Raw genomic sequence first — 13,324 nt, 5'->3', positions numbered from 1 at the left:
AATATATTTAATATCCGAAAAAATGTCTATCGATTTGTTTTAAGCCATCTATATCTCATAAGGATATTGGTTCTCGTGAAATGTCTGAAATACTTGTGAGATCAATCATTACGGATGTTTGCCCTTGAAATGCACCCACAATAGCAAGTTCAAATTACTAGATGGGATTTCTACACCTTCACCTTTAACCTTTTGATAAAGCATGCATTAAATTCTTGGTTAAACGTACTAAACCGCAAAATGCCCGCTTGATTCGGAAAATAACACAGGTCAAGTGCTTCGTTCTAATTGTTATCAGTTGGTATGAGATGTGAAATTAATTTGTTTCTTACGACGTGACTTTTACATTTTACTTCGCTATTTCTTGCCAAACATAACTCAATAATCCGGATGTATGTAGGCGGAACGGTTTGTTTGATATTTTGTTTATTGCGAGTTGAGAAGAAATCATGAACGAACGCTTCTATGTCATTTTACTTCAATTTTCCCTTCCCAGAAATTTTATCAAAGACGATAAGTGAAGTGAAAACGCTTTTTAATGGAAATGTCATGGGCGTTTCAAGCAAATTGTTCGGCCTATGGAAGCCAAGGCATAAATTAGCACATACGAGGCATCAAGCCGAGTTCTATATGGCTATTTACATTTACGTCATTTACACAAATCCTCGCGTTCAGTCTATTCATCCTTGGACAATCAAACGATAGAGCGTAGCACCTAATGAGATAGAAAGTAATTATGATTGACGCTAAACAATTCGTGAAAGCCTACAACAGAATAACACCTGAAAATTTGGCATGGTTGCAGCGTCTCATGTGTAATTAAGCACCCAATACCGCGTGCATTACACAATAAGATAATAGCTTCATTGTGTGCTTTCATCTCTTACAAAATCTTTCAACTTTATGACACTCCTACCACCTGGAATTATGATTAATGACTGTTTTGATAAAAGCGGTAGTGATACAAAAGCTCGCACACTTCAGCTATTTCGATGCGAGCTATAAATGACATTTAAAGTGTCTTGTGCAATATGAGGAAGATTAAATATCAATGAAAACGTTATTTGCATGCCTTCATTAATCCAAAAAACCTTAATAGAAGTAATTTTGATATAGTTTTGTCACTGTCACGATACAATTCTCAAAAATTTTGCTCGTAGACACTACACATTGTCATTAAAGCTGAGAATTCCGAATTCATATGCCGCGGGCGGTGTGATTTCCTACAAAAATTTCAAAACAGTCATTATCTGAGATTATTACCCGTAACAAAAATAACTTCGGGTTTTAACCAAACCGTTCTAAAGGGAAGCGAGCGATTAAATTGTCTGTATCTATTTAAGAAAAGTCTTACATGTTGATAGCACTTTTCTGAAACAGATGTGCAAACAATACACTTCTTTCACGAGAATAACACGTTGATCGCATCATGCCGATGCAGCTAATTAGCATAAAACGCGCATTAAAAATGTAGGCATATATATTGCATCGCACAAAATATGCATAAACGCCACTTGTTTTGAACAGCTGTTAAATTAGCAATTTGCTAATCTATTTGCAGGGATAGGAAATTACTTTGCTTAGTGCTTAACTTCTCGAAAATACGCTTTCTAACTCACTGTTGTGAAATTTTTAATTTCAATTTATGAAAATAAAACTCTAATAATTAGAATGTGAACACCACGGCATGATTCAAAGTGTCGGAGATATTCAACGTATGAAAAGATCCAACGTCATTATTGTATTTACTCCTGATTTACTCAAACCATCCAACGAAGGACGGTAGATTGGCGATTTTCCTGACCCCCAAAAAACCCCGCCCGAGTGATACCCACCAGATAACATTGAATAGCAATAATAATAAAAGTTTTTCTTAGGGATATTAATCACTTAAGGAGACTTTATTCAAGTTTACATAGTCTTGGCCTCAATACGGGAGCTTAAAGACTAAGTACTTTCTCTAAAATAAGAGTTTTCCCAATAACAGACGACGTCTGCATACAGCACATCGCCCAAGGCGTCTTGGTAAAGTCAATTCTTTCAGGCTGCCTTTCAAGGTATTAGAGACAGCCCCCAATAAAAATAGGAAGTATTGTTTTTTGATTTTCCGTAATTACAGTGCTCGATGCGTTAGAGCAGAGCGTAGATATTGTTAGGAAGAATATTCACAACACTGCGATTTCATCCCGACAAGCCTGTTTCGTGATTTCTCACTCTTCAGGCTTGTCGGGTCGGGGGGATAAAATTGTAGTTTTGTGAATTTTCTTCTTCCTAACAATAATTTATATAATATGTAAACACAATTACGTTGATTACACAATTTATCTCATTACAAACCACATGTATCAATCTATCTTTTAGAGTATTTAGCACTTGGCAGCATCGAGAGAAAATCGAGACAACGTTCAACGAGATATCCCACACGTCAGAAGTAGATTAGGAAAATAGGATGTCACAAAATTGGATGTTTTAAGAGAGGTATTAGCATGAAATGTATCACTTTCACGCATACCAACAGCGATGTGTGAACCAGGCGTTATCACTCACTTTGACATGCGGGAAAAATTTTTCTTCCTCATGGAATATTCTCGATCGTTATTTCGTTATTATAAAAGAAAGGCTTTTACAATTTCACACAAACACACTCATTTTTACAATGCAAATATACTTATTTATTAAATAAATTAAATGTCACATGGTGCTCTGGTGTTGCTTACTATTATTATATCACGTGTCTCTATCGTGCGATCACGTGTTTCCAACGCGTAATTGGAAGGAAACACGACTTATACAAAACATATAAAGATAAAAAATTACTATTCCATTCATAGTTACTTGATTGTCAAATCTAATTTGCTGTTTAAAACGACAAGCGTGATTATATGACGACGCAAATACCATCCAGTGATAACAAAATTAAAAATCTAGGAGTTTCACTCGAGGCTAACTACATCGCCTTTAATTAACTGAAATCTTTTCAAAACAATGTGCTTTGCGAATTGAAAAAGTTTCCGTGAACACGTGAACATCATGAGCCAGAAAAAATGGCCATTATAAGAATAAATAACATTTCCATTTTGCTCGTAGTCTTATTGAGCAAACAAGAAACGAAAGCGTCCGAATGGCGCACGAAAGTTTACGAGTTTAGTGCACGGCCTTTTGGGACGATAACATGGATGCCGGGAGTAAGGCCTCAAGTTCGTCCGCTGATCGGTATAAAAATGCAGCGGACTCACGATAACCATTGATCAGTTGACGTATCGCGGTAACGTCAGTCGTGTTGAGCTTAAACTCCGCGCCAACTCGCGCCCGAGCGGCAGCCAAAGATTCTACAAAATAATGTTTTAAACATAATATTGAATACATCGTTAAAGTTCATTTGAACGCGCATTTACACGATACGCATTTCCGTTTCAATACGGTTTGTAAAAAGAATGCCCAGTACGAAACAAAGAGTCTTAAGCCTGTTTTACACTAGACACGTATCGTAATGTATTGTAGCAAAACGGAGCATGGCGCATGCGTGCTTGTGCCTATTGACCATCAAATTCATAAGCACGCATGCGCAATGTTACGTTTTGCTACGATACGTTACGATACGTGGCTAGTGGAAAACAGGCTTAATTGACTGCACCTCGAGAAAATATTCACAAGCAAATACAGCATTCCTAAGTGCTTGCATGCACACATTGACAGCAAATCACAAGATGTTCATGAAATAGACAAGTAAATATAGGACAAACCTGGCTAAACAGCCTATTTTGCATCAGAGATTGGAGAAAACGTGTGATCACAAGCATCGCATTCAGAATCGGAAAATTAAATAATCGCCGCGGCGCTAAAGCGAGCATTTACGGTAAAGTGTGTTTTCAAGTGCGCAGGAAAGATGTGCGTTCACTAACCTGGTCCAACAGCAGCGAGAGGCAGTCGTGTTACGGAAGATACTGCAAATGATTTTGCTGATGATAAAGATGCATTCGACAAGGTGCTTGATGATACAGCATTTTGTGATGGTGCAGGCGAGGGTGTACGACCATTACCGACGGAAACTTGATGCTTGTTTACTGGTGAAGGAACAGGCGGAGCATAGAGTGCGCATGTCTCCATGGTCACCAAGACTTGCCTCGTTTGCACATGCAGATGCTAAAATATTCTAGAAAAAAAGTATTGTTTATGTGAAAAATAACTTTACAAGTGAGAGATGAAGAGGAAACATGGTTTTTAACTAGGCTCAGTATCCCTTTGCAAATTATAGGTCATCGGCACAATATGTAGGCCGAAGTACATTCCAATCATGCTTATGGTAAAAACCCACCAAATGAGGAAGAATTATTCATTATTTGAGAAATAAAAAACGTTTTTAGTCTTTGCCCTGGTTTACGTATGCAAACCGATGAGACCTTAGGGAGAACTTGAAGGCAGATCAGTGCAAGCCCGAGACCAAAGGTCGAGGCCAGAAAAATCTAAACAAATGTTAATTTTCCTCTAACATGTATTCATGATTGCCTTGCAAAGTCTCTTACATTGATTGAAATGATTGAGCTCGTACGTAGCTCAGCTATAGACCAATCAGCTCGTACGTAGCTCAGCTATAGACCAATCAGCGCACGCTTTGTATTGTTGTTATTCTATAATCTTTAACGACGACAAAAATATACTTCAACTACACGGGTAATGATCGAATATCCTCCTCATACACATGACTCGTTATCATAACGAAACATTAGTCACATAAAATAACGGTAAATTCGTAAACAGTAAGTCCTTGTGTCATTCAAATAGACAAAATATTATTTTAGAGCAGAAAGATGGATGTAATTTCAATTTGAAACCTCGCGCAAAAAAATTTAAGAAATGACTGAGAGTCGGTTTTGATCCAAACTGACTAAAGTTGCTAAATAAGCTTATCATAAAAACTTACATTCACTTCTTGCATTTGTGCTGACGACATTGAAGGAACAGAATTCTAAAAGAAACGATTATTTTTCAAATAAGTAGAAAATTTGTGGATGTCACGAAACGAGAAAATTTAAGAATTTTTTATAAAAATAGAAAATTTATGGACGTCTCAAACGAGAAGCTTTATAAAAAGAGGTATAAGCGTGTGTTTGGCAATGTCAACGACTTCAAAGCAAAGTCATATTTCCTCCTTAATTCATTCAAAGCCAAAGAGATTGGAGTTAGTGACATTACATAGTTGTTTCAAGCTTGACAAGTCCCACCCCAACCCACCCCCCCTCCACGGAGGGCTTTAAGGTTTTCATGGAACTTATAGAGAGGGGATTTACAAGCTTGACAAGTCCCCCACCCCCCTCCACGGAGGGCTTTAAGGTTTCCATGGAACTTATAGAGAGGGGATTTACAAGCTTGACAAATCCCACCTCCCCTCCACGGAGGGCTTTAAGGTTTCCATGGAACTTATATAGAGAGGGAAGTTCCATTCATAGTATTAGAAACGTTGAAAATGGAGGGGAGGGGGGAAGGGGGAGGTCATTGAAAAGAGGGGTTATTTGGCAAGGCAGGGATGAACAAAAAGACTACAACAAGGCTGCATAATATGGCAGACCACAGGGCCATAGGTCCCCGAAATTTTTTTTATGTCGACAAGAAAGAAAATTCGGTTCAAAGTACAAAAGTTAGAATTCCCAAAGAAAAACAAACTGGATTAATACTGAAAGCAAAAACAGAAAGGGAGAAAAAGCTTTAGGTATATACAGGCAAATTGTCTGCCTGACAGCAGTCTCAGCAATCAGAAAGTCAGAAGATTGTAAGAAAAAATCATCTTTGCAGTTCTTACAAGTCATTTCTCCAACTACTGCATTTAACAGCAGCGATTAATGCGTATGCTTTCATTCAAAAATTTGCTGAGAAAAAATTTCCACGAGGCGTTTTTTGGGCAAGAAAATATTTTCGCTGTCCTTGTGGTTCCAAAAAGTAAGATGTTTTATGCAGCCCTGAACTGAAGTCATTGGAAGAAGCAGACACTTACAATTTGATCAGCGGTTCGCCTCAACGGTTCATTGGGTTTTTTCATACGTCTACAAGATTTTAAATAAGTTCTGATTCTCTTTCTCGCACGATCATTGAACTCGGGGAACTGCCGCTGACAAGCACGAATGATGGCCAACACTTTGTCTTTCGGCTGTTTAGAAATAGGAACCAGTCTATCGAGGTTTTCGTCGACGAATAACCTCACAAACACATTAAAAGCTTTCAGTCGTTCAGGATTGACATTCTCCGGTACGGGTTTTTCTGGTTCACCTTCACCTTCGTCGCCTTCGTCATCATCCTCCTCTTCATCGTCTTTGTTATCTTTTCCCTGACGTCTACATGCTCGTCGCAGGCCCTGGTGTGGGAAGACACTTTTATGTTTATTGTTAAAGGTGCACGCAGGTTATAAATTAAGAGCGGTAGGGTGGGGAGGAGTTTGCGAGAAAAAAACTTCGGTCAGCTGGCTGTTTCCCAATAATAGCCAATCAGCGTTCAACGAACTGTTATATAGGGTTAAGTGCCAAAAATAGCTCACAATAACATTACACTTAGCTATATTTTTGACTGTACAAATGAAGACTGTACTCTAGAATCGAAGCCTGTCCAGTCTGCATACTTTACTTTACTCCCGCTTTGTAAATCCTGTAAGCTTACCATTATTCATTTCTTTAGAAATCTATTTCCTCACGGTCAGTGAACACAAAAATATTCGCGGAAGTAATAGTTGAAGATCGTCCAGGTTAGTGGAGTCCTGAGAAGGACTGTTGGTATTGATGTAGGCTGACGTTTCGACAACCTTAGCGGTAGTCATCTTCAGAGTCAAGCGAGGAGTAAACGTTAGGTTAGCCATAATTGTTATCTGGTTCTTACGTCATTGTACAGTGTGTACAGGAAATGTGTGGGTCTTGGGTGTTCAAGGGGGACTTAATTCTAAGTCCAGCGGGAACAAGACCAAAGTCTTTGCAGCGGTGGACTCTACAAATCTGGACGATCTTCATCCACAAACATGTTACGATACTACCGGGTTCAAACCATTTACTTTAGTAATAGCTGGGTCAGCTACGCTATTGCTTTAGAAAATTAATTGGGGGAGGGGAGAGAGGGGGAGATGGTCCCCATCCCTAACCAACATCATTGGCTTACAACAATACGATAAACCCGTTGATCACATTCGAAACAAATAAAATATATACATAGTACATTGTCGCACACACCCAAGACTTTGAAACCAATTTCGAGTGAAACAATTAGCTACCTTTTTAACGGAGTCCACATTACCGACGTTGAAAGATGTATCTTCGTTCTTGTCCACGTCACTTGTGTTCTCAGATAAAGGACTGGGAACTGGTGACGAAGACGTGCTTCGTGTTCCATTGGATACTAGTGGAGGCGGACCTCTTCTTGTAACACTACCGTTTTCTAGGAAATCATTAGAGTAAGTTGTTATTTGTTAATGAAAGGTTACAAGTAAACATAAAAGCAAAACAGGTCAGTAGCGTTGCCACGCGGGAATTTTGGTGTTAATATGTAAATATTTACATAACAAGACAAAACCTGTAGGCTGGCTACATCACTGACAGAGCAGTGCCATTTGCAAGATAGAATAACATGCCATTTTATTTTATCTGTGAATCCAAGCAATGAAATTCATTGTATTTTTCTGATAAATTGTTTCCTCATCCCAACTTAAGTATAACAAGTTATCAATGTAAGTGACAAGAGCATTCCAGACCATTTTATGGCAAAAAAAATTTAAAAAATAACCATTCAAACAATGTTGAAAACACACTAAAACCAGTGCTGTAGAAGTGGGGGCTTGGGAAGGAGCCCCTTCTACCTTTGAAATGGGTGATTTTTAAAAGGCACTATTGACAAAAATGTCAAGAGAGCCCCCCCCCCCTTCCCATCTGATAAATTTAGTTCTACAGCACTGACTAAAATATTTAAGGAAGGTAAAAGAATGTATTGTTTAGCAAGCTCAAAGTATCGATGACCTTGATGTACCTGTTTGGTGGTCAACTGAAGAATGGTGTACAGATTCAAATGATCAGAATGTTCTGACTCAATAAAGTTATTGTATATAACATGCCGAACAATTTTCATTAGTCATTAAGATTGTAGTTTTTCAAATACATAATGAACTTGACCTCAACCTTCCCTCTGGGCTAACCCTTAACAATACCAACAAATTATTGATGGCAAAAAACCCATTGATTGAGACATTTAAATCGGGTGACAGATAGTGTGTAACAACATAACTCAATTTCAAATGGAAACAACATTGGCTTCAAAAACCAACAATTGAACATTTGTTTGCAAAAAGTCAACAAATCAATTCCTACCAACGATACTTGCTCTTGATGGAAGTCTGAACTTATGACGTATCAAAAATTTCTCCACCCAACCACTGGATGCTTTAAAATCTGGACATTCATCCCGTACAAGTACAAGAGCCTGGGACTGAATAGATTCCCTTGTCACTGGTAAGCCACTTTTGCTTCTTTCTAGCACCCATTCAAGGAGTTGTTTGTCAGTTTCTGGTGAATAACTAAGACGTCTGCCACCACCTCCACCTCTTCTTCCTCTCGTGAGAGTCTTTCCTATCAAACTGCTGCTTGTATTGTTCATTCTCTTCATCTGAGATGATTGTGAAAGATCTATGTCTTGATTCATTTCCTCGGGCAAACAATCGCAATCTGACTTCACCATTTCTTTACCTAGGACATAAATAATTCAAAATGGAAAAACAAGCTTACAGACACGCTTGAAATCTTTAAAATGCCACTACTGAACTGAAAATATAACTGGATGGCTGCTCTTAAAGTGCCCCTCCAACAGAAAACTCTTTTATTTGTGATATCAAAACTAGTTGTAATGTCTAACATAACTAAGAAATAATTTTTCGATTTCGTCATGTTGTCTTCTTAAATTCTGATGTCATCTGAGGTAGTTGGTAAACATATCTCGTATTGACGAATTCTTTGCATGACGTCACAAAAGTCATTCCATACTATTTGAACGATGAACAAGGCTCATTAAAAGGAACATGTTGCCAACTTTAAACAGCAATAACAATGGAACAATTTGACAAAGTTAAAAACTTTTTTCCACTGATACATTTGAAATTACACTTAAAATGTAATATCATAAATAAAATTTTTTTTGCTAAAGTGGGCACTTTAAGTAAAAATTCCCATGCTTGCATGAACACAATCATATTTGGAGAAAAAATTATGGTCAACAGTCATAAGTAATGAACTTTAGCCATGCATGGAAGCTTGGGACAAATTGAATGACTGCCTTAAAAATATTGTTCAAGTTCAATGATTCAACTACATAAGGATTGTGGTTTCTTGACTATAATGCCAAAATTTGCAATGAGCCTTTAAATCCATTGAATCAAATAATAACTCTCTAATGCTCGATGTAACTAATATGTCACAATCAGGAAGCCAAATTCTTAGTTTTTGAGAGTTGATCTAAAATAAAACAACATCCTATGCTGCATACGATGAATTTGGGTAGATGTTGTGTCTCATTAGAAAGAGCAGATGCATTCAGTTACATAAATAAAGTATCAGGAGAGAGATATAAGAAAATTATACCAAAAGCTAACATACACTACGACTATAAACAATTGTACCTAGTCGTAAATACACTATGGTTGTTAAAAATTGTACCAAGGCTAATATACACTATGGTTGTTGACAATTGTACCTAGTCGTAAATACACTATGGTTGTTAAAAATTGTACTAAGGCTAATAAACACTATAGCTATAGACAATTGTACCAAGGCTAATATACACTATGATTGTTGGCAATTGTACCTAGTTGCAAATACACTACGGTTGTTAAAAATTGTACCTAGGCTAATATACACTATGGTTGTTGACAATTGTACCTAGTCGTAAATACACTACGGTTGTTAAAAATTATACCAAAGCTAATATACACTATGGTTGTTGACAATTGTACCTAGTCGTAAATACACTATGGTTGTTAAAAATTATACCAAAGCTAATATACACTATGGTTGTTGACAATTGTACCTAGTCATAAATACACTACAGTTGTTAAAAAGCTATCATAGGTCATAAAAAAAAATTCTGAAGATGATTATCGCTAAAGGTGTTGAAAAGTCAGTCAACAAAAACAAAAACAGTCCTTCTCAGGACTATACTAACCTTGATGATGTATATCTACATATACAAAATGGATGTTGAAAATAGCACCAAAGCTAATATACAGTATGGTTGTTGAAAATAGTACCAAAGTTAATATATGCTATGGTTGTGTACAGTTATACCAAAAGCAATAAATGCAATGGTTAATGGCTACATGGTTAATTTTCTCCTTACCATTTGGAACATACTCCGGATCGCCACTACCATTTTCCTGTTCACTACCTTCAGGACTTGTGTCAAATTTATCCAAAATATCCATGCTATTCTCATGAATATAGTCATTGTCCAAGACTTTCTCTCTCTTTACTCTTTTTCGAGCAGGCTCCTCAGTCTTTTTTGCATCAAAATCTTTTTCGTTGCTTGATACAGAACCTTCTCCATCAGTAAGGTCCTTAAAGAGAAGCATAACTTGTAGACGTATTGTGGTTTAAAAATAAAGGCTTCTCTTTACAATTACAGTTGAGATCAATGTGCTATATTAAAGTATACATGATGTTTCTATGATTTCGAAATGTAAACACACATTGATGATATTCACTGGGGAAACCAGTGATATTCAAAGTTCAAACCAGCATGGTATGAATGACAAAAAACAACAACCAACTTCAATCAACCATTGATAAATTATTGTAGTTGGTTCTTATAAACCATAGCAAAATATCACTTCAGCTCCTGATTATTGAGGAAATATAAGTATTTGCAAGTGTGAAAGTTAAAAATGATCGTTTATAAATTCATTAATAATCATAAGTCTAGCAAACTGCCAACCTCATTATTCCACCCAATTCCAAATATATTACACGGAACAGTTGGACGCATTTTAGAAATATAATACAGCGCACTGACTTTCATTCGTATTGAAAACGCAAAACATGGTCGTTAGACGGGATTAAAACGCTTATTACAAAAGGCAATAAATGCTTCCAGCACGCTGTCTTCAGTCTACGAAAACAATCAATGAACGCGCTATATAAAGAGGATGCTATTGTTCTATCACTCGGGTTCATCTGTCAAGGACAAAACGCATTTTAAAAGCAAAATATTTTTACTCCTTTTCGATAAAAACAAGAAAATACACGAAAATATTTATCCCCTTGCCTTATTCTCTACAAAACGAGAAAATATCACGCGAAACTAAGGCAAATTTCAGCACTGCAAGGCAGACATTCTCTTCAAAAATAACCGACACTGCCGATGGCATCATGAATACGACAGTTGGTCAAATGCTACAAGCAAAGTTTGTCGATTTATTTCGAAATAATTCTTCATTTGATCGACGATAAATAAATAAAGCTACCTTCGCTGTTTTCGGCCCTTTGAATAAACGTGCTCCATCACAGACGCTGCCATAAGTTGTACCAATTTTGTGTCTATCGACAATTCAAAGAGGGTCAGTGGACAAGGCCAGACCGCACCCTCGACGAAAACAGTATTGCTTCGCTTTAAAAGGCGCAAAAAGCAACAAATGAAAACGTTTCTTAGAAGATACCCTCTTTAATAAATGTGGACGTTAAGCAACAGCTCCTCGTCAGATTCAAGTCAAAATTACTTAAAATTCAACGAGGAAAAGCCCAACCGACGATCTGTCTTCCTTTTGTTGGTGCTAACGTCATCGACATATGATCACGTGAGCACCACACGGTCACCGGAAGTGGGAGAAACCATGGATAATGATGTCACATGATCATCTCCAAAACTTTGGACCAGCACTCGTTTTCAATAAAATATTCACAAAAACATTCCGAAAATGTATTTCTGCAAGAGCGCTTATAAATACACATTAAGTAGGAATAGAAAAAAATCAAAAACCAGACTGAGCATTTGTTAATATAACACCTGGGTAAGGAGGGCCATCTACCTAACCCCACGCACACACCAACCTTAATTCCTCGAAATATCTCTGTAAATTATCGTATAAATCATCACCTAACATACATAAAATATAAAATACAATTTCAAAAATGAAACATTGACTATACTAACCTCATTGTCACTGTCCACGTGGGTGGGAGGAACACCGTGTTTGATGAGGATAGAGTTGGAGGTCTGGATACGAAGTTTACAATGGTTACAGCTCATAAGATAGTAAGACACTGCCTCGCGCGGGAGAAACGAATACGTTTGAGCCACCTAAGCCAGAAAAAGTCCATAATATCGTCATGTTCGTAAAGGATTTTAATTTTGACGTCGTCACGAAACCTTCCGAATGTGAGCTTCCACTTTTAAAAGTTACGTGAGCTTCAACTTATGCTTCAGTATTGTACTCAATGCTTGTCAGCATCGACCGGGGGGAGGGATGGAGTGAACATAACCCCCGGCCAACCCTTACGGTCAAGATAACAGGAATATCAACAACGATTTATAGAAGAACAAATTTGACTATTCACCTTTGAAAGAAACGCATTTTCCTACATAACGATACACTTTTCTCTGAGTTCTGTCTTAGTTCGTCTACATTTATTTTTCTCAGATATAAAAGAAAATACCCTTCAACAAGTAAAATCAAACATTTCACTTCAATATGCTTCAAAATGGAGTTCATCGAATTAAAAACACTGACTTTCCTGGGCATACTTCTCTCTCATACATTACGTGGCGTAGTCAGCCTACAAGTTCTTCGTGCTGGGTAAATTTCTCTATGTTCACTAACTATGGAAACAATAGATTTCTAAAGAAAGCAAAATTGCTCTAATGATTTGAAATTATCACAACACGTCCAAACTTGCAGGCTAGCTATTTACCACTAATTTACATTACAAATGCATTCCTTTCTATATCAAAGATTTGAGTTTTATAGATTTTGACCGTTTTAAACAATTTTGAAATGATTTCAGTCCTGGAGTATCGTTACATTTTTGTATATGTAGATTGTCCAGGTTAGTACCAGTCCTGAGAAGGACTGTTGGTGGTGAGTGTTGACTGACGCTTCGACAACCTAAGCGGTAGTCCAGAGCGAACAACATCTACCGACATGTATTACACAATAGTGGGCTACGAGTCTACAGCATCGACTAAAAGAGATGGATTTACTCTATTTTTCAAACTGGAAAATTACCATTCGAAAAAGAACCCACTACTCAGAACAATTAAGCAAACATGACGATTTGAAAATTCCGATCGGCGTTTGTTGTATGAATAAAATAATTGC

At 37.2% G+C, this 13,324-nt stretch overlaps 1 protein-coding gene and 1 long non-coding RNA gene across 2 annotated transcripts; both read right to left on the bottom strand.

Annotated features, from left to right (window-relative positions):
• Window positions 1–518: 518 nt before the first annotated feature.
• LOC124451268 lies at window positions 519–875 on the bottom strand. The gene is made up of 2 exons (XR_006950394.1): window positions 783–875; window positions 519–715 (listed from the first exon to the last, which is right to left on the bottom strand). It is a non-coding gene; the product is annotated as an uncharacterized LOC124451268 (long non-coding RNA).
• Window positions 876–2,648: 1,773 nt separating this feature from the next.
• LOC124452203 lies at window positions 2,649–12,765 on the bottom strand. The gene is made up of 10 exons (XM_047002786.1): window positions 12,751–12,765; window positions 12,160–12,306; window positions 10,351–10,567; window positions 8,334–8,708; window positions 7,247–7,410; window positions 5,990–6,346; window positions 4,922–4,966; window positions 4,066–4,153; window positions 3,903–3,959; window positions 2,649–3,329 (listed from the first exon to the last, which is right to left on the bottom strand). The coding sequence occupies exons 1-10, from the start codon at window positions 12,763–12,765 to the stop codon at window positions 3,145–3,147; spliced, it is 1,650 nt and encodes a 549-aa protein (XP_046858742.1). The 3' UTR covers window positions 2,649–3,144.
• Window positions 12,766–13,324: the final 559 nt, after the last annotated feature.

This window comes from Xenia sp. Carnegie-2017, unplaced genomic scaffold, assembly GCF_021976095.1.
Source record: "Xenia sp. Carnegie-2017 unplaced genomic scaffold, XeniaSp_v1 HiC_scaffold_24, whole genome shotgun sequence".
NCBI lineage: Eukaryota > Metazoa > Cnidaria > Anthozoa > Malacalcyonacea > Xeniidae > Xenia > Xenia sp. Carnegie-2017.
Note: the sequence above shows the minus strand (reverse complement) of the source record. Positions and strands in the feature narration are given on the sequence as shown.